Raw genomic sequence first — 18,923 nt, 5'->3', positions numbered from 1 at the left:
AGTATCTGGACTGTTTCCATGAGGGGATAAATTACCTTGAATAGTAGTTAATATTCTAAAAAATAATTAGAAATCATTTACTCCACTGAGTTATTTACTAAATACCACAGAGCATGAATACAACCACTGAGATTACTTACAGCAGCAAACAAAAATAGCAGTGGGTACTTTGTCTTCCTGTTAATTGATTGCTTTTGTTAGACAACATTGTCTGGAAAAATCTGACTACAATTCTAACTGCAAGCCACAGTAATCATGTCAATATGTGAACTATCTGAATATCTAATTATGAAAAAAAGAAGGCAATTTCACAGTGGAAGCATTATTTTAATTCAAGAAACTAGCCATATTAACTTATTAGTCTGACATATAGCAGATAGCTAAAAAACTTTAATTTGAAAGATAATTATTTTTAGCTGATTAATATGCTTCAAATTAAATTCACTGCTTTTAATGGGCCCATCAACTTGACAACCTGGGAAATTAATAAATTTTGCATGCAGTAATCCTAGGAAATTTATACAGCTGAGCTACACATCATTACAAGGATTACCTTCACAGTAGGCATTATCCTCTCGAAGAGCCCTATAACCATCTCGACAGCTACAAACGGCCCTGTCATTCAGATTTCTGCAGACAGAATTCTCCATGCAGTTATGCCTTTCAGAACAAAAGTCATAACCTACAAGAGAAAAGAAATTTATTAAGGTAAATGAAACTATGACAAAGCACACAACTTTGCTGATGAATTACTCTCTTTGATTTAGAAGGTATTTTTCCTTAAATTATTTTTTAAATTGATATTTTCATTCAATGTTAGAGAACCACACGTTATGTGTACTAAAAGTGTTTCTTCATGTTTAACTCAGTTATTTCCTATTTCAAGTTAATTCTATGTCTTCTTTGTTTCTGACTTTATGTTTTCTAGTCCCTGATATTTGAAGTACAGTACTCCAAATATCTGAAACAAAGATTTTTGGAGTCCAAAGTGAAGATTTACAATATAAAACCTAACCCAGTGAGAAAGTAATCTGAGAACCAGAGGTTGAACGTTATTAATACCTACAAATAGTACAGACCAGGCCAGATAAAATACAGACATTGCATATTTAAGAAAGAAAAGAGCCTGATATCCTTAAAAAAAAAATCTGTAAATGTGCTAAAAAATGAAAATTACATCACTTTAATTTAATTGTCTCTGGAAATCTGCACAGCATCGGATGTCCACTCAAAAGAAGGGAAAAAATTATGAATAACAAAAATTTCAGATTCCAGAATCTTTATGAGAAGATGAAAAACTGGAACATTTTATGAACAGGGGTACCAGTCATGTGTAATTCCTCAGGATCTCTTCTGCCTATATGAATCCCTTGTTCAAAGTTCATCTAAGATGCTGAAATGAAAAGCTTAAACACTGGAATCCATATTGAATGGAAATTGGATGATTATATATCATTCAAACAATTTTCAAATTGCCTGATGGGTAAGTTATCTATCTAGTTTTACATTGTCTAATGAATTACAATTTCAGTCCATGTGTAAAAGAAAAAAGGACTAGAGAAATGTATTTCATGTCGCTCAGAATAAACTTATCTGCCTATAGCCAAGGAAAGACTTTCACTTCAGCAAAAGATAAAGATGAAAGTTCTAAATCGGCACATCTTCTTGTAAGCAAATTACCATAGAACGCTGTGATTTAGTGGAAGGGTGAACTGAGCAATACCAAGGCTGGCATGCACCGTCTTACAGCACGATGGTTGGTGTCCGTTCTAACTGGCTGGCGTCCATAATGACTCTTTTGAATATCACCCCAGAGTTAAAGCATATACCCCATGAATTTGCAACTACCATGTATAGTAAGCAGTGGTATGGACAACTTAGCAAGACTTAAGAGGGGTGATGTTCTCAAAATTCAACGATGGCATTAAATTGGACAAGAAAAAATAAAATGAATTAGTGACATCTATAAAGTAAAACAGAACAGAGGTGTATATGAAGGACAGAGCAATACACAGTAACGGCAGTTAAATCACTCGATGACTCAGTTTTCTTAACATGATTCTTCACAGTCTACTTTCTCACATGTAAGGTCAAATAAGTAAAAGACTCATTCTTTTTTTTTTTTTTTTTTTTAAGATTTTATTTATTTGTCAGAGAGAGAGAGAGAGCAAGCACAGGCAGACAGAATGGCAGGCAGAGGCAGAGGGAGAAGCAGGCTCCCTGCCGAGCAAGGAGCCCGATGCGGGACTCGATCCCAAGTCGCTGGGATCATGACCTGAGCCAAAGACAGCTGCCCAACCAACTGAGCCACCCAGGCGTCCCTAAAAGACTCATTCTTAAGAAGAGGAAAAGTTAAAAATGTTTTCTCCAAAGTCCTTTTCTTCCTTTCCTCTTTAAGTAGCTAAGTTGAGACCATATTTCTTAAAATATATTCCACTGTCCTTTTATAATGCCTGGGAAAAAAATCATTTTAGTTATAAAGTCATCTTCATTTTCTACCCCAATAGCTCAAGACCTCACCAACTTATATGAAAAGTCTCCAAAAATTCATTTCACATTTATTCTAAAACTAAAACAAAGTTACTATAAAAATTGGCCACTCCTTAAGATACACACAGCATCAAAAAATTGTGTTCTAACACAGCACTAAATCTCTGTATAATTGCGCCTGCCATGTTTCAAACAACTCTCAGAGAGCTATGACTAAGTCCAGGTACTGTCCTGAGGCATTTTTATTTTTCTTTCATAAGTTTTTATTTTTCAAAACCATCTTTCAATTTTTCACTTTGCTGCATTTTCTCTTCTCTAATTTTTCAGACTTCACCCAAACTATGCCGTCGATGGCATACATTTCACCTCTGTTTTGGTCCCTTTCAGGTTCTGCCTAAGTAATGCTCAGACCTCTTTTCTCAGCATCGAATATCAGGCACACATACAGTATCAATACCTGCGAGAATTGTCCAACTATAAGATAATGATGTGATCCTACTTTTACTGTTTTAGGTTCAGTGAGGGAGCGTTTTACTTTTTATCAGATGGGTTTTTTTAATCAACCCAGAGACTTGAAAGCTAAAAATTTTGTCAATCAAATTCCAATTTACTCTAAACAATGTCAGATAGCTATTTTGATTTATTTTCTCAAAAACTAAGTTGACTGACTCTATTTGTTGTTTTACTGCTTGGATACAAAATGCCAGTGTCCAAAGACTAATGATTGACAGGGAAAAAATTCCAACTCAATTAAAGTGGGCTGTTTCCAATCTATAGGTAATAACTTCAAAAAGTCAGAGTATGAGTTGGATAGCACTATTACCTTCATACTTGCATTTCTAGTCATAGGTGCTTGGTTTTTGAAGTTGAAAGATCTGGATTTACATTCATTCTCTCTTTACTTACTGGCTGTGTAAATTACTAGTTGCGTAAGTTAATTAACCCTTCTAAACCTTTAGGTTTTCTCATCTGTAAAATCAAGATAATATCTGCCTCACCAAAATGTAAAGTTCAAATAAGATCATCTATGTAAAAGCAGAATACTATAGTATTTGTTAATAATTAAAGCAATCAGAGTATTACCAATAAGCCAAAAACCAAACATGTTGAGGCCCCTATCACAGAAGAAAAATCAAGTGTTTGTTATAGATAGATTAATCTAATCTAACGCAATCTAATGCAATCTAGCGTTTGTTTCCCACTTTGGACTTTAACTGCAAGGATACCAAGTCTTCTATTCTTTTTATAAACTTTTCAAATTTACATGAAGTTCTGTGTCTCTTGTTAAGTATAGATCTTTCCATAAAATATTAATATGCATATCTGTACAACTAGGTGAATAGAAAATGGTGGCTACAAAAGATTATGAGTAAGAACACTATGCATAAAGGTTATACCTAATAATCAGGAGAAGAAGGGGTACCTGAATGGTTCACTCGGTTAAGTTTTTGACTCTTGATTTTGGCTCAGGTCATGATCTCAGGGTCCTGAGAGCAAGGCCTGCATGGGGCTTCACACTCAGCATGGGGTCTTTTCCTTCTTCCTCTGCTTCTCCTCCTACTCATGCTCTCTATCTCCCTCTCCTTCTCATAAACAAATAAACAAAATATTAAAAAGAATAATCAGGAGAAAGAGAATAAATAACTTTGAGGTAAATATTTGTTGGTTTTTGCCCACAAGCATCTATTCCTCATTTTTGTGGGGGGAAAAAAACAATCTAGTCATAGTCCAGATGAACCATTCACCCCTATTGTTAGCCCAGGTCCTGAGAGGCAGATAAACTCTGCCCCACAGGAGAGTTCTTATGTCCAAGCCAATGACCATTGGCTTGGACGTAAGAATTTTTTCAAGTCTGGGCACATGATCCAGTTCAGGCCAATGAAGATGATTAAAATTCAATATGGGACTTTTATTTAACTCCTGAGGAATACTGAACTTTTTTTTCACCTACCTGAGTATCATAATGATGCGAGCCTAAGAATATCAGAAGTCTAGCTGAAAATATGCAGAGCCTGAGAATAAAACCACCTCTGAGGAGGCAAACTGAGATCCATCTAGGCAAAGGGGCAGAATTTGACAGCTGCATGAAGCTGCTTATAGGAGCCATATGTTCCATTTGTTGCTTACATCAGTTGGACTGGGTGTTTTATTACATGTATCTAAAAGAATACTAACTTATTTAGGTATTATTCACAGGATGATGGATAATCCTGACTTTTCCCAAATTATGGTTCATATGCATGGATGTACATTTTTTAAAAAAGTACTCATAGCAATGGATTTCTTTTAATGTGTATTAAAAATTATGAATCTGGAGCACCTGGGTGGCTCAGTCACTAAGCATCTCTCTTTGGCTCAGGTCATAATCCCAGAGTCCCATAATCGAGCCCTGCATTGGGCTCCCTGCTCAGTGGGAAGCCTGCTTCTCTCTCTCCCACTCCCCCTGCTTGTGTTCCTTCTCTCACTGTGTCTCTCTCTGTCAAATGAATAAAATCTTTAAAAAAAAATTAAAAATAAAAATTAAAATGATGAATCTAACAAACAATGCCATTATTTTGTGACTAGAATTATTTGGAATGAAACTAAGTCTTTTTAAAAATGAGCAACTAACAGTGTTATAAACGATTAAATAATGTTATAAGTAATACACAAATAACCAAAATCATGAAGGTATTAATGAATAATGTGGAAAACTATGGATTATCCAGAAGTTGAGAGAAAATAATCTATACCCACTGAACATTCTACATATAGATGTCAATTATAATTATACTTATAATTATAGGACAGGATGAAATCGATGCTAAATTAAAGTGGGGCAAGGGCGCCTGGGTGGCTCAGTCAGTTAAGCGTCTGCCTTCTGCTCAGCGAGGAGTCTGCTTCTCCCTCTCCCTACTTACTGGTCACACTTTCTCTCTCGCTATCTCGCTTTCTCTCTCTCAAATAAATAAATAAAATATTTTAGAAAAATAAATTAATGCAGGGCATCCACGAATAGGACTTACTGATTATAAGCAGAGAAAGGAGTTGCATGGATGAGGACAAGGGAAGGGCTACAGATACGAAAACTCTATCATATAAAATCTTTCTAAGTCAGAGTCCTCACTGTATCACTGAGTCTCTGTCATGTTGTAATTTGTTATAAGCTTCCTTAAAGGGGCTCTCAAACATGAACAAAGCACATTCCTGCTACACTGCTTCTGAGCTACTATGACACAAGATAGCCAGCTGCAGATTACCTAGAAAATAGTCTTGGTTGGATTAGATTTGGTGCCTAGAGATTTGGGGCCTTATTTCATTGCTCAGCTTCGTTTCCAGCACAGGTTGAACCTCTGGTGGAAAAGTCAACACTTTCTTCTCACGCTCTGCCCTCAGGGAATATTTAATAACCGTTTTTGAAGAACTTAGTTTTTAAGATACGAACATATCATCCTTAGCATTATGCAGACAGACCGGAAGCTGGAGGCCAATTATATTACAAATGCATTTGTCACAACATAGATGTAGGTGTTAACTCAAAATTGAAGCCTCAAGAACTTGACTTTTTTTAGTTTAAACACCAGAATGCCAGGAAACTCATTTGTTTATTCTAGATATTTGAAATCAGAAATAAAGCAGTCTTGATTATAAATGGTGCTAAATGTTTCAAGAACAATTTGTCCAATTTCAGTTCCAGTATTATCTAAGTTGGTAGTTCTCAATCTGGCCTGTGTAAAAACTCTACAGAGAGTTTTTTGTTTGTTCATTTTGTTTTTTAATGGGGATATCATGGCTCCATCTCCTAGCAATTCTACCAGAATCTCGGGGTGGGGGGGGTGTAGGTGACAGTATATGTCATCACTATATTCTGAGTGTGCTGTGTAAACACATTAATTCTTGAAACTACAAACAATTTAAATATAAGACAATTTTTGTAGCTAGCTTTTTCGTTTCTTATCTTACTTTTTTTTTTTTTAAATATATCAAAGCTCTTTTAAAAATAAATGGATGTTATCAAGGCTTCTCTTGATATCTGAAGGGCCCTCTCTCAGCTACTTACTCAAATCTTGTCTTGGCCAACCTTGTGTCGTTTCTATGATATTCACCTTGCTAATCTCTAAGTAGTTCCTGAACACTTCCAGGGGATTAAAGATGGCCGCAAATTTTCAACACTTCTATCATGTTGGGGTCTATTCCTCCCATTCCTCTCGAATGTAGGTTTGTTTACAACTCTTTTGACCAGAGCAATCTGGGAAAAGTGATGCTATGTCAGTTTCAGGCCTGGTCTTTAAGAGCCCCCAACCACCATTTAAGGAGTCTGATCACCAACCTCATGGACAGGTCACAGGGAGAAGTCCTGAGATTCTGTGCAGGGGAGAGAGTTTCAGATGTATCCGCCTTCTTGTCACCCCTACTGAGAAGCCTAGCTTATGAGGCCATCTTGAAACTTCTAGCCCAGTCCAGCTGAGTGACCCCACTTACCACTGTGTGGAGCAGAAGAATCACCTGTCTAAATTCCTGACACACAATATTGCAATATGTAATGAAACTGCTGTTTTAAACTACTAAGCTTGGGGCGCCTGGGTGGCTCAGTCACTAAGCATCTGACTTCGGCTCAGGTCTTGATCCCAGGGTCCTGGGATTGAGCCCCGCATCGGGCTCCTTGCTCAGCCCTCTCCCACCCCCCACTGCTTGTGTTCCCTTTTAAATAAATAAATAAAATCTTAAAAAAATAAATAAATAACCACTGAGCTTTGTGACAGAGTGTCACACAGCAATAGCTAACAAATCAAAGAGTGGTCCCACTGGCCAGTAGCATCAGCATCACCACGAAGCTTATCAGATATGCAGGGTTTTTGGTTGGACCCCAGACCTACTGACTTAGGATCTACATTTTAATAAGATCCCTAGGTTATCAGTATGTACATTTAAACTTGAGAAGCACTGGTTTAGCCAAACTTTGGTTGCCAAAGGAACACTAGCTAAGCTGCAGACTGAGTGCAGTTCTCAAATCAAATAAATGGAATGTGCATTCTTGATTCATATCCAATTCCACACATGCTCTATACAAGGCACTGGCTCGGGCATGGTGAATGTGAAAACTAAGATGGCCTTTGTATCTGTCTATTTGATACAATCCTTTCTAGCAATATTCCTTAGTTCCTTTCCTTTGAAAGCTCCTTGAAGGGCAGGCCAAGTCTTAAACCACTTTGAAATTCCCAAAGCATCTTTCACAGAACTGGGATTTTAAAACTCTTAATTGAACGGATGGAAGAAAGAGCGAAAAAGAACAAAACAAAACTGCACCATCCTGTTAAAAATGGGAGGGGGATCTTACGTCTACTTTTCATGGACTAGAATTAAATAGAATGTTCTTTTATGAAGTTTCTTTTTCTTACTTTTTTCCCCCCCATTTAAGTTCTCCTCTGCACCTCCCTAAAGCCATTATTCAACTGTTAGTAGCTCATTTAGGGCAGTTTGTTACATAGAACCAACTATATCAGTTACGAGCATCTATGACATCTCAGGTGCAACAGGAGGTGTTAAAGATGTTGAGATGACTATAAAGACCTAACCCTGCTCCCAAGGTGTCAAGTCCAACAAAGGAGACCGAGTCACAAACAATAATTTCAACAGAATACTGACAAATCCTGACTTAAGATGATTTGACTTACAATTTTTCACCTTAACAACAAACAAAAGCTCTAGGCATTCAGTAGAAAACTGTACTTCAAATTTGGATCTCTTCTTGGACTAATGATAGGTAGTATAAGCCTCTCTCCTGAGGCTGGGCAGGGGCAGTGAACCACAGCTCCCAGAGGGTAAACAATTGGTACACTTACAACCACTCTGTACCCACACAACCCATTCTTTTGTTCACTCTCATTACAGCATCTCATAAATTGCATGAGATAGTCAACAACTTACTATAAAATAGGTTTGGTGCTAGAGGACTTTGCCCAAGTGTAAGCTCATATACAGGCAGACCCCAGAGATATTGCGTGTTTAGTTCTAGGCACCACAATAGAGCAAAAATTGCAATTAAAAAAGTCAAATAAGTTTTTGGTTTCCTAGTGCAGATAAAAGTTATGTTGTAGCCTATAGTCTAAAGCTATATTGTAGTCAATTAATTACACAATATAATTATGTTTAAAAAATGTACACACCTAAATTTAAGAATGCCTTGGTAAAAAGTACTAGCCATCAGTTGAGCTTTCAGTGAGTTGTAATCACTGATCACAGATCACTGTAACCATTGTAACAATAATGACAAATTTTGAAATATTGTGAGGTTTTCCAAACACAGACATGAAGAGAGCAGATGCTCTTGGAAAATGGAGCCAATAGACTCTCTTGACACAGGGTTGCTCCGAACATTCAATTTGTAAAAACACAGTATCTACAAAGCACAATAAAGCAAAGCATAATAAAATAAGGTATGCCTACAAGTGTTCTGAGGACACTGATGGTAGACTAGGCTAAGCCATGATGTTTGATAGGTTAGATGTATTAAATGCATTTTTATTTAAAGGTTTTAATTATTTATTTGACAGACAGAGATCACAGGTAGGCAGAGAGGCAGACAGAGAGAGAGGAAGGGAAGCAGGCTCCATGCTAAGCAGAGAGCCTGATGCAGGGCTTGATCCCAGGACCCTGGGATCACGACCTGAGCCGAAGGCAGAGGCTTTAACCCACTGAGCCACCCAGGTGCCCCAGAGCCACCCAGGCGCCCCTTAAATGCATTTTTGACTTAACGATATTTTCAGCTTATGGGGTTACAGAGACAAAACCCCATCACAAATCTAGGAAGACATGTACAGAAAGGCACATATAGTCCTGTGATGGGTAGGGATCTTAAAGAGTTCCACATAATTAATCCTTTTGTTTAATGTTTCAATCTATAATAAAATACAAAGTTTTAGAACAAACAGTGATGGGAAATTCACTGCCTCCTGAGGCAACCCACTGCATTTGTGAATGGCTCAAATTTTACTGTTTTCCTATATTAAACAAAAATTCTAAGTCCCTTCTACTTATTAGTCCTAGGCCTATCATCACAGAGGAAACACAGAATGAGGGATGCATGGCTGATGGCCTCAGTCTTCTCAGAAGTACAGAAGCCTATGAGTAAGAGAGTGGAATTGAGAAGAGAGGAATCTGAAAATCAAAATGAAATTTATACAAAGTCAATTCCAAAACAAACAAAAGAGGAATGAAAGTCACACACACACACACACACACACACACACATACACACACACAAAAGGAAAAAGAAACCAAAAAGATAACTCAGCACTGCTGTGTCAATTTCTTCAGCAGAGTCATGCTGACTCAGAATGAGCACACAGAGAGAACTTTACAGACCCAGGGCTTGACATACATAGCAAAAATGCATGGAAACATCTTGATTTTAATTCAAAAACTATAATAAATATTCTGTGACTAGCTACCCACATAGGTAAGCCTTTAAGAAAATACTGTTATTCTTTGGAAATAACTTGCTTATAAAAATTATTTCGTGTCAGTTAAACTAGACTCCAACAATGACTCATGCACATAAATCTTACTTTACCAAAAAGTCTTACCTTTACACACTTTGCAACAGCTATGAGACAAGGTAATCTGATGAGATTCTGGACATTCCAAAGCCGGACAGCCTGAACTTTCAACCAGCTTCATGGTTTGGTCCTATTAGACAACAGAAAGTAAATCTTTCAAACCTCTGAATTAGGGTACACTAAGAAGTTCCTAGATCCAGCATCTGGGAAGGTTCTTGGTCCATAAGAGAAAAATTTTCTCCTGAGATCCTTTGCATAGGTCATTGGCTCATTCACAAAATGACATTAGATCATAACTGGAAAGTCTTTATAATGGACCAGCAGGGATCGGAGCATAACACATTGCAGCCATATAAATAATTTGCCCAACAATGAGGGAATCCTGAAAAATTCTTTTAGTTTTATAATGTATTTGTACATCAAGATGACAACTGTGGCACAAATACAGCTTGAATTAGATCAATGGCTCACTTTGAAAAAAACAATAGATAAAAACAAAGCCTTTTAAAACATTCTCATTTCAAAATTTTCTAGGCTATTATGAAGAGATTCTGACAGGTGATTCTGATAAGGAATATTAGGGAATCTCTCCCAAAACCCAAAAGGAAATGAAGGCAGGATTGGTTGGCTTCTATACTGTCAACCTCCTATTTCTTAAGAACAAGGGTCATTAACTAGAGCAGCATATAAGTAATAAAATGTTGGAATTTGTAGGCTTCCATTTTAACACCACTCTAAAGCTTATATTTTTAGGTCTCTTTTCTATTAAGGACTACTTTTTTGGAAGAAGTACTCATTTCAACATTTCCATCTTCCTGGAGTATCTACAGGAAAGAGAATATAATGGTTTGAAGATGATCCTATCAAAAAAGTGGCAGGGGCCGCCTGGGTGGCTCAGTGGGTTAAAGCCTCTGCCTTAGGCTCAGGTCGTGCTTCCGGGGTTCTGGGATTGGGCCCCGCATCGGGCTCTCTGCCCAGCGGGGAGCCTGCTTCCTCCTCTCTCTCTGCCTGCCTCTCTGCCTACTTGTGATATCTGTCAAATAAATAAATAAAATCTTTAAAAAAAAAAGAAAAAAAGTGGCAGGACCATACAATCCTATAATTCTACTTCTGGGTTTTTTCTCAAAAACAAACAAACAAACAAACAAACCCCAAACACTAACTCAAAAAGACACAGGCACCCTGATGCTTACTGAAGCATTACTTACAATAGCCAAGATATGGAAGCAAACTAAGTGTCCATTGAGAGATGAATGGATAAGGAAGATGTGAGACAAACAGACAATGAAATATTACTTAGCCATAAAAAAGAAATGAAATGTTACCATTTGTGACAACATGGATGGATATATAATACTAAGTGAAATGTCAGACCAAAACAGACAAATACCATACAGTTTCACTTACATGTGCATCTAAAAAACAAAAAGGAACAAAAACAGAAATAGACTCATAAATACAGAAAACAAACTGGTGGTTGCCAGAAAGGGGAGGGGATGGGTAAAATAGGTAAAGGAGATTAAGAGGTACAAATTTCCATTTACAAACTAAATAAATTAAAAGGGTGAAAAATAGAGCATAGGGAATACATCAATAAAATTATAGTAACATCGTATGGTAACAGATGATAACTACACTTGTCATCGTGAGCATTCCATAATGTATGTAATTGTCGAATCCCTAGGTTGTACACGTGGAACTAGTAAAATAGTGTATGTCAACTACACCTAAAGAAAAATGAGTGATAGGAGGCATGGCTATAGTGGAGTCAAATGTTAGTCTTCCTTTGGTTTGACAATACTATCCAGTTTGGTAATCTTATCTTCAGAACGGGGGTGTTTTCCAGTGTCACTATTGAAGTCACATACCCCCAGGACAAACTTTCAAGGCCACAAAAGTGAAAATAAAGGAGCAATGAAGGACTAGTGTCCACAGCCCAGGAAATAAAAGCTCAAGAGAGCTGTCAGTTATGTAAAGGTATAAATACAGAAACTATGGGGCCTGAAGGGACGTGAAACAACGAAAGTTCTTAACGTCAAGAATTTAGTCTGGGGTGCCTGAGTGGTGCAGTCGGTTGAGTGTCCCACTCTTGATTTAGTTCAGGTCATGATCTCAGGATTGTGAGATCGAGCCCCTCGTGGTGTTCCAGACTCAGCACAGACAATGCTTAAGATTCTCTCTCCTTCTCCATCTGCCCTTCCCCCACTCTTGCATGCTCTCTCTCTCTCTCTCTCTTTTTCTAAAATAAATAAAGAACTCCAAAAACTTAAGATAATCTGGTACAGCTGTGTTGTACAACCAATAGCCACTAGCTACATGGAGCTCCTGAATACTGTAAACAGAAATATAGTCAAGATTTTGAAGGATTACTGTGACAATAGAATGTGTAATAGTTCTTTAAGCATTTCATGTTGATTACATGTTAAAATGATAATATTTTGCATATATTGGGTTAAATATAGAAAAATTATCCCAATAAAAAATTATTATTTGTGGCTTACATATTTCTATTGGACAGCAGAGCACTGGAGAGGCAATGATGCCTTTTATTTGAGTAAATAAGGAACATTTGTTCATTCATTCGATATTTACTTTCAGAGGGTAGGCACTTTCAGAGTTGTCTACGTACAGACTTCTCTCTAACCCATTTTTTTAAAAAAAGACTTTATTTATTTATTTGACAGAGAAAGAAAGACAGAACAAGAGAGGGAACACAAGCAGGGGTAGTGGAAGAAGGAGACACAGGCTTCCTGCAGAGCAGGGTGCCTGATGCAGGCCTCGATCCCCTAGACCCTGGGATCATGACCTGAGCCGAAGGCAGATGCTTAACAAATGAGCCACCCAGGTGCCCCATAACCCATTTAAAAATGAAATCATTTAATAGCTATCTTACAATCAAATAGGCAACTGTTCCAATAAATTTCTAAGCCATAATTATCAGTGTTATGAGACACACTGGTCAGATGAAAAGCATACACACACACACACACACACACACACACACACACACACACCACACAATACATGCATACACATAACCACTGGGAAATTCCAAATGCCCTCAAGATATTTAAAATTAGAACTGGTATTTCAAAGTTAGAAACCAGCTGACAAAAGTTTTCCACCTTCCTTGAAGTAGCTTTCCTCTGATTCCCTTTTCTTAATTTGGAGTTACTAGACCTCACCCTAGGTCTTTCAATCCTTACATTTATAGTGGGACCTACTTCACTCAAAACAGTGGTGGTATAGGGTGCTGGCAGGGGACAATCCATCCTGAAATACAGGTTCGGGAATTCATGTTAATGTCCCTGTACTTCGCTCCCTTGTCTTTAAGATGGTGACCGGCACTATAGGAAAGCTGACTTAAAGCCTGAAGAAGCAGCTTGAATATTTTATAATGGGCTTGAAGACATCAGACCTCTCATATTCTAGAAACCAAATCTGTCACGGTCTTGCCTCTCTGACGTTTCCTCCTTGCTTATCCCAAAGGACTTCCAACCTACGATGCATGAAGTGTAGAGCTGGCTTCTTCCAATTTATTGTGGCAAAATTCTTAGGATTTTCCTTTCCCTAATACTGAAAAATCACATAAATGCTCACAATTTATGGGTCATGCTGGCAGCATCTTCCTTTTCTACATAATCTATGCATACTAAATCATCCCCAAAAACCATTTAAAGAGAAGGCATTTAAAGAGAAAAGGATCAAATGTAAAGGGAACTCTAAAGCAGAAACCTTATATGCAGCGTTTTCCTCAGATAGAATATGGCTTGCAATATCACATTATGGTCAAGAAATATAGTTTGTAAAGGGCAAAAATGAAAAGTTTTATGAAACATATTTACTTTTTCACTTAGCAGGTCAAGCAGCAGAGATAAAAACACTCACCTCTGCTTCTGAAGCATACTTAAGGAGACCGCAGTAAATTTATAAAGAATTTCCCTTCAAATCATTTAAAATATTTTTACCAAAGGGATTAATAATAGTATCAGTCTCATCTCCATCCAACACCTAATTTTTATTAGGTCACTTTTATGATTTTCCACTGAACTGAATGATATTTGTCACATGGGTAGAAAACAGTTAAGTGACAACAGGCTGAGTCTAACTTTATCTAAATTTTCTTCACAGGAGTTAGTTTAAGTGGAAAAATAAGACAACTTCATAAAACTTTAATTGGACAAAACAGTATTTTATTTATTGGGGAAATTACAGCCATTAATTTACATATTTAAAAACATTAATGGGAATTTCTCTTTGAATTATAATTAAGATCTTCTAATTTTTCTTTGCCTTAAATGTTTTAAAGGTATTACAAGTGTGACGTTTTAAAGAAATAGTTACTGTTTGCATAATAAAGAATTCTGAATGACCCATGAAGAGTTTCCTTACCTTGCACTCATAGAGAACACATACTCCAGAGGAAGAATACACTGTATTTCTCTCTCCTTCAAAGTAGGTCCGTCCTTGAAATTGGCATATTGCTGTGGAATAAAAAAATACATATAAATGTATTTTTAATTTTCCTTTAGGAAAAATTATTGGGAGGTGTTCAGATTCATTTTGCATGGTCTTAAGCCTTTTCAAAGTGTCTGATTAGCCATAAACCTAAATTCAGTCTAACATAAGGCACATATAGGATCCAGTTATTGTTAGGCCCATTAAGGTCTGGGAGTAAAATAAGGTATAAAAAGGGTGAGGACAATGAGAAGTCACAAATGGACTCTAAAAAAGTTGTGCCAATGAGCAGACTTTCAGATGACTTGCCTACTAGATGACATTGCATTTAGGGCATATTAAGCAGGTGCCTGGAGCAGCTACCAATCAAGGCAACACAAATATGAAAAAAGTGCATTTTTTTACATACCATTACAGAATTTTAAAAACAAAAATTCGAAAGAAGCTATTTTCACTTCAGTACATACATGAAAATGTTAGCGCTATGTAACTTGTAAATACATGTGGATTAGGGTACCCTAGTTAGGATGCTGAAAAAAATCTTAATCTGGGCCTGTTTCTATCACCAACTAAAATTTTAAAATAGAACTTCAGGTTTGATAGGAAAACATTTTTAATTAGTGAAAATACATAGAAATCATCAGATAATTTTTGAGACTTTCAAAACAGTTTCAATTACATAAACATTTTGCCAACAGAAATTGCCTGTTTTGAAGTGAAGGGTTCACACTCCCCATGCTGACTCATCACCTAACCAGAGATAGCTACCCCCAGCCTAAGAAACTTAACCTTCAAAATCCCCCTCTGGTTTAGTGACCTTTTTTAAGACTGAACTAACTTTTGTTTTTGCAACTTTATATTTTGTTTGTTTGTTTGTTTGTTTTGAAAAGGCACTCGATATTGTGGATGCTTTGGAACTCCTTAGCATCTAGAAAACGAGCAGTGGAAGTGATGATCTGGTAAGAAAACATTCAAGCAGTTTGTTAGCCTTGTTTACTAAACCCAATTTTTAATTTTAATCATACAGACTTTACAAAATGGATGTGTACATTTTCCTCTAATTCCTTTGTGTGAATTTGAAGAAAGTTTTTCCCTCTGCAGAATTCACATATTCCCATAACTTTCAAAAGTACCAAGTTATCTTAGTACTTTGCTTTAATAAATACTATTTTTATCATTACTGAAAAAAGTACCAGGTTCCCTCTAATAATTGGTAACAAAGATATTACATAATTTTTATTACTATTAAACGTACACATAGTTGTACAAATATTCATATTTAAAACATAAGCCAACTTACATCTTCACTGAATAATTAACCAATTATTTAAAAGCTACACACTTAAATAATGGAAAGCATGCATGTTGTTAAAATGTCATCCTTCAATGATCTTTTACTCAGCTTTTTTTAACAAATTTCACTACAGAATACATATCACTGGTGAACTGATTTTAAATTTTTGGAGCTTGCCAGAAAAGAATACAACATACTTGCATAAATTATATTACTTTAAAGCTGGGTACAGGTTATGTACTTATCAATATTCAAAATGAAACTATGGATGTGTCAGTTGCATACTATCTGTCATATTATGAATTAAAATAGCATGTGCATTTAGAGAACATGATTGATTATAAAATATATCTGTCCAACATGCATTTTTACATAAACCTCACTTATGAGGTTCAGTAATCCAGTGTTCTCAAAACACCAAGTTCTGACACATTGTGTGTTCAGTGATACTTAATAAGTACCACATTTTATAATACGAATAAATAAAACCTTCTTAACTTCTCCACAGCACTTGCCATTCAAAGGTATCGAAGGCTACTTTATTATATGACTTGATAACTGCAGCCTCTTCAAGTCCAAGGGTATATTGAAAAGACCTGATATTCCAAGTCTTAGACGGGAAAGGAAACTGTAATAAATACAAGGGTAATTTCTCCTTATACAAAGTCTTATGATAATTTAATATTCAGGCAGAGCAGAAGGAGCTTCTGTTTTAAACTCCTAATTCAAAAGACTCAAATAGGCAACTTGTGGGACAATAGGGCACCAAATGGAGCTTGGCAGAGGGAGAAAGCACAAAAGCGAATGAGATCACAATTGCTTCATTTCCTTTCAAACAATGAGCACAAATACGGTGAACTTGGCTTAGGGAGAACCCAACGTGAGTGATTTTTGTCTTGTTTTTTATTGATCAGTTGCTGTGATTTCCATAATCCTGAGGCTTATCCCCAATACCTAGTAAGGCTACCAGGATGTATCTTCCCTAGGCTCTTAAGTGGAAAATGTTAAGAAACTTAGAAAATTGTTTTTCTAATTTTCTATGAAATTAGAACTGGAAATTGGCACCTGGAAGGCTCAGTTGGTTAAGCATCTGCCTTTGGCTCAGGTCATGATCCCAGGGTACTGAGATCAAGCCCCATATTGGGCTCCCTGTTCAGCAGAAGGCTTGCTTCTCCCTTTGCCCCTCACCCTGCTTGTGCTTGTGCTCTCTCTCAAATAAGTATATAAAATCTTTTAAAAAATATAAAGAAACTTAGAAAATCTATAATCATCACTAAAAATACTACAAGGAATCCTGAAAATACCATTAGGAAGTCCCTAGAACTTAGGAATAAGTTGAAAGAATAAAAGTCATATTAATTTATTAATACATTTAACATGTATGTATTCTGGGCTCCTATTATATGTCAGATAGTGTGCTAGGTAAGTAAAATCCAGAGACGAATGAGACATGATGCATGCCCTCCCTATGTAGTGGGGCAGTCAGACTCATCCAAATTCATTAGTTATATGCAAACACAGGGGACTAAGTGGTGAACTTCCCTGAGGGGACAAAAGGAAACAAACAGGCTGGAGAAGGACCCAGGCTCTGGCTCATCAGCACCATAGTGGGAAGTCATCAGCACCAAAGGGCTAAGGAATAAGGACAGGAAATGGTTTTACTGGAGCCCCATAAGAGTCTGGGTTATGGGGAAGCAGTGCCTAGAGGGAACCATAATCAGGAAAGACACAGCTACTGCCAGAAACACAGAGCAACACAGAGAAGGAACAGGGAAAAAACATGGCCAAGGCTCTCTCCTCCTGACTTCTAATTTCCTGACAGGACCTCCCATTGGCAAAGCCTTTCCAAAGCTTGTTGGCAAGGAGACCGGGGTGATCCATCAGTCTCCTGGGGCAGAGAAAAGGGCAGAGAAGGAGAGGGAATGGAAGTGCGATAGAGAGGTGCCCAGCACAAGGGGCTATCATAGTAAATCATTTTAAACCATGAAGAGTTTATATGAATAGGCTGCTTAGAAAAGCATGAGAAAGTGGAACAGAGAGCAAATAAATTTGAAGAGGAAATACTGAGACATTTAAAAAATGCAGATACACTTTAAGGAAAAATGAGGTGGCTAATCAAAATAAGGTCCATAGGCAAGCAGAAGGCAAGATGCAGGAACCAAGCTAGGAGAAATGATGTGTCAAAACAGAGGGGGGAAAGCACGTAAGTCCCTTGCCTAGACTTTAATCAAGGCCAGCCCCTGCAAGTATTAGAGACAAAGGCTCAGAGACAATAACCCTGTGGCTACGACAATACTGCAAAAACAAACAAACCAACCAACCTCTAGAATTCCCTAACTGAAATGTATCTGCCTGCTTACTCCTCCCCAGTAGAATATAAAGTAAAAGAAATCATTTCCTCCACAAAACAACAAAGGAATAATCGTTTTGCTGTATTGATTTCTTCTTTAATTCAATTGCATTCACCTGCTCATAGAAGCTGCATTCTTTCCTAGCTTTGGGTGTGTGTGTGTGTGTGTGTGTGTGTGTTCACGCGCATGTGTATACGAAAGCATTAAGTTTCTTATGACATAACTCTGGATTTCTATGCCCCAAATTATTTACCAGCTTAGAGAAGAATTATATCAACAAGTCTACATTTTCAAATACCTATGATAAATGCTTACTGAGTATATTACATGCATATTTTTAGGATAAGAATTTTGGAGGAAGATTGATATTAATTTATTCACATAGGCTTCTCACTTTTCAGACTAAGAAGCTGTGCCCCAATGAATACACTCCAACTACTGTGAAGTTATTAATATTAACCAGTTTCAAATGCATATTGACTATGACTCTGGTATATGCTGCTGTTTGCATAATCCAAGGGAATACCATTCATATCATGGTTTATGTGAATTATGTCACCCAGAACTGTCCCATGTGTAGCTTCTTCAGCCATAGCTGGGGACATTAATTAGAACTCGGGGAAAGTCAATGGGATGATGTAACAAATGGTACATATGTTTTACCAAGGCTATATTAAACATCACTAATTACATCATCACTAGCACAATAATGGTGAGAGAATCTACAAAAGCAATTAATGTGAATTATTTTCACTTTACCTCCTGCCCACTTTAACAATTAACATGAGGGAG

General features: G+C 37.0%; 1 protein-coding gene across 1 annotated transcript in view; it reads right to left on the bottom strand.

Annotated features, from left to right (window-relative positions):
• The window catches only part of NELL2 (neural EGFL like 2), a 398,788-nt gene that overhangs the window by 176,200 nt on the left and 203,665 nt on the right, over positions 1–18,923 (bottom strand). Inside the window, exons 12-14 of the mRNA XM_032876521.1 lie at positions 14,421–14,512; positions 10,056–10,158; positions 554–682 (exon numbers count right to left, since the gene is read on the bottom strand). Of these exons, the coding sequence (XP_032732412.1) occupies positions 554–682; positions 10,056–10,158; positions 14,421–14,512 (324 nt within the window). The remainder of the gene's footprint in view (positions 1–553; positions 683–10,055; positions 10,159–14,420; positions 14,513–18,923) is intronic.

The sequence above is a fragment of the Lontra canadensis genome, unplaced genomic scaffold (genome assembly GCF_010015895.1).
Source record: "Lontra canadensis isolate GAN:19392208 unplaced genomic scaffold, GSC_riverotter_1.0 scaffold59, whole genome shotgun sequence".
Classification (NCBI taxonomy): Eukaryota; Metazoa; Chordata; class Mammalia; order Carnivora; family Mustelidae; genus Lontra; species Lontra canadensis.
This window is presented reverse-complemented; position numbering and strand designations above follow the sequence as displayed.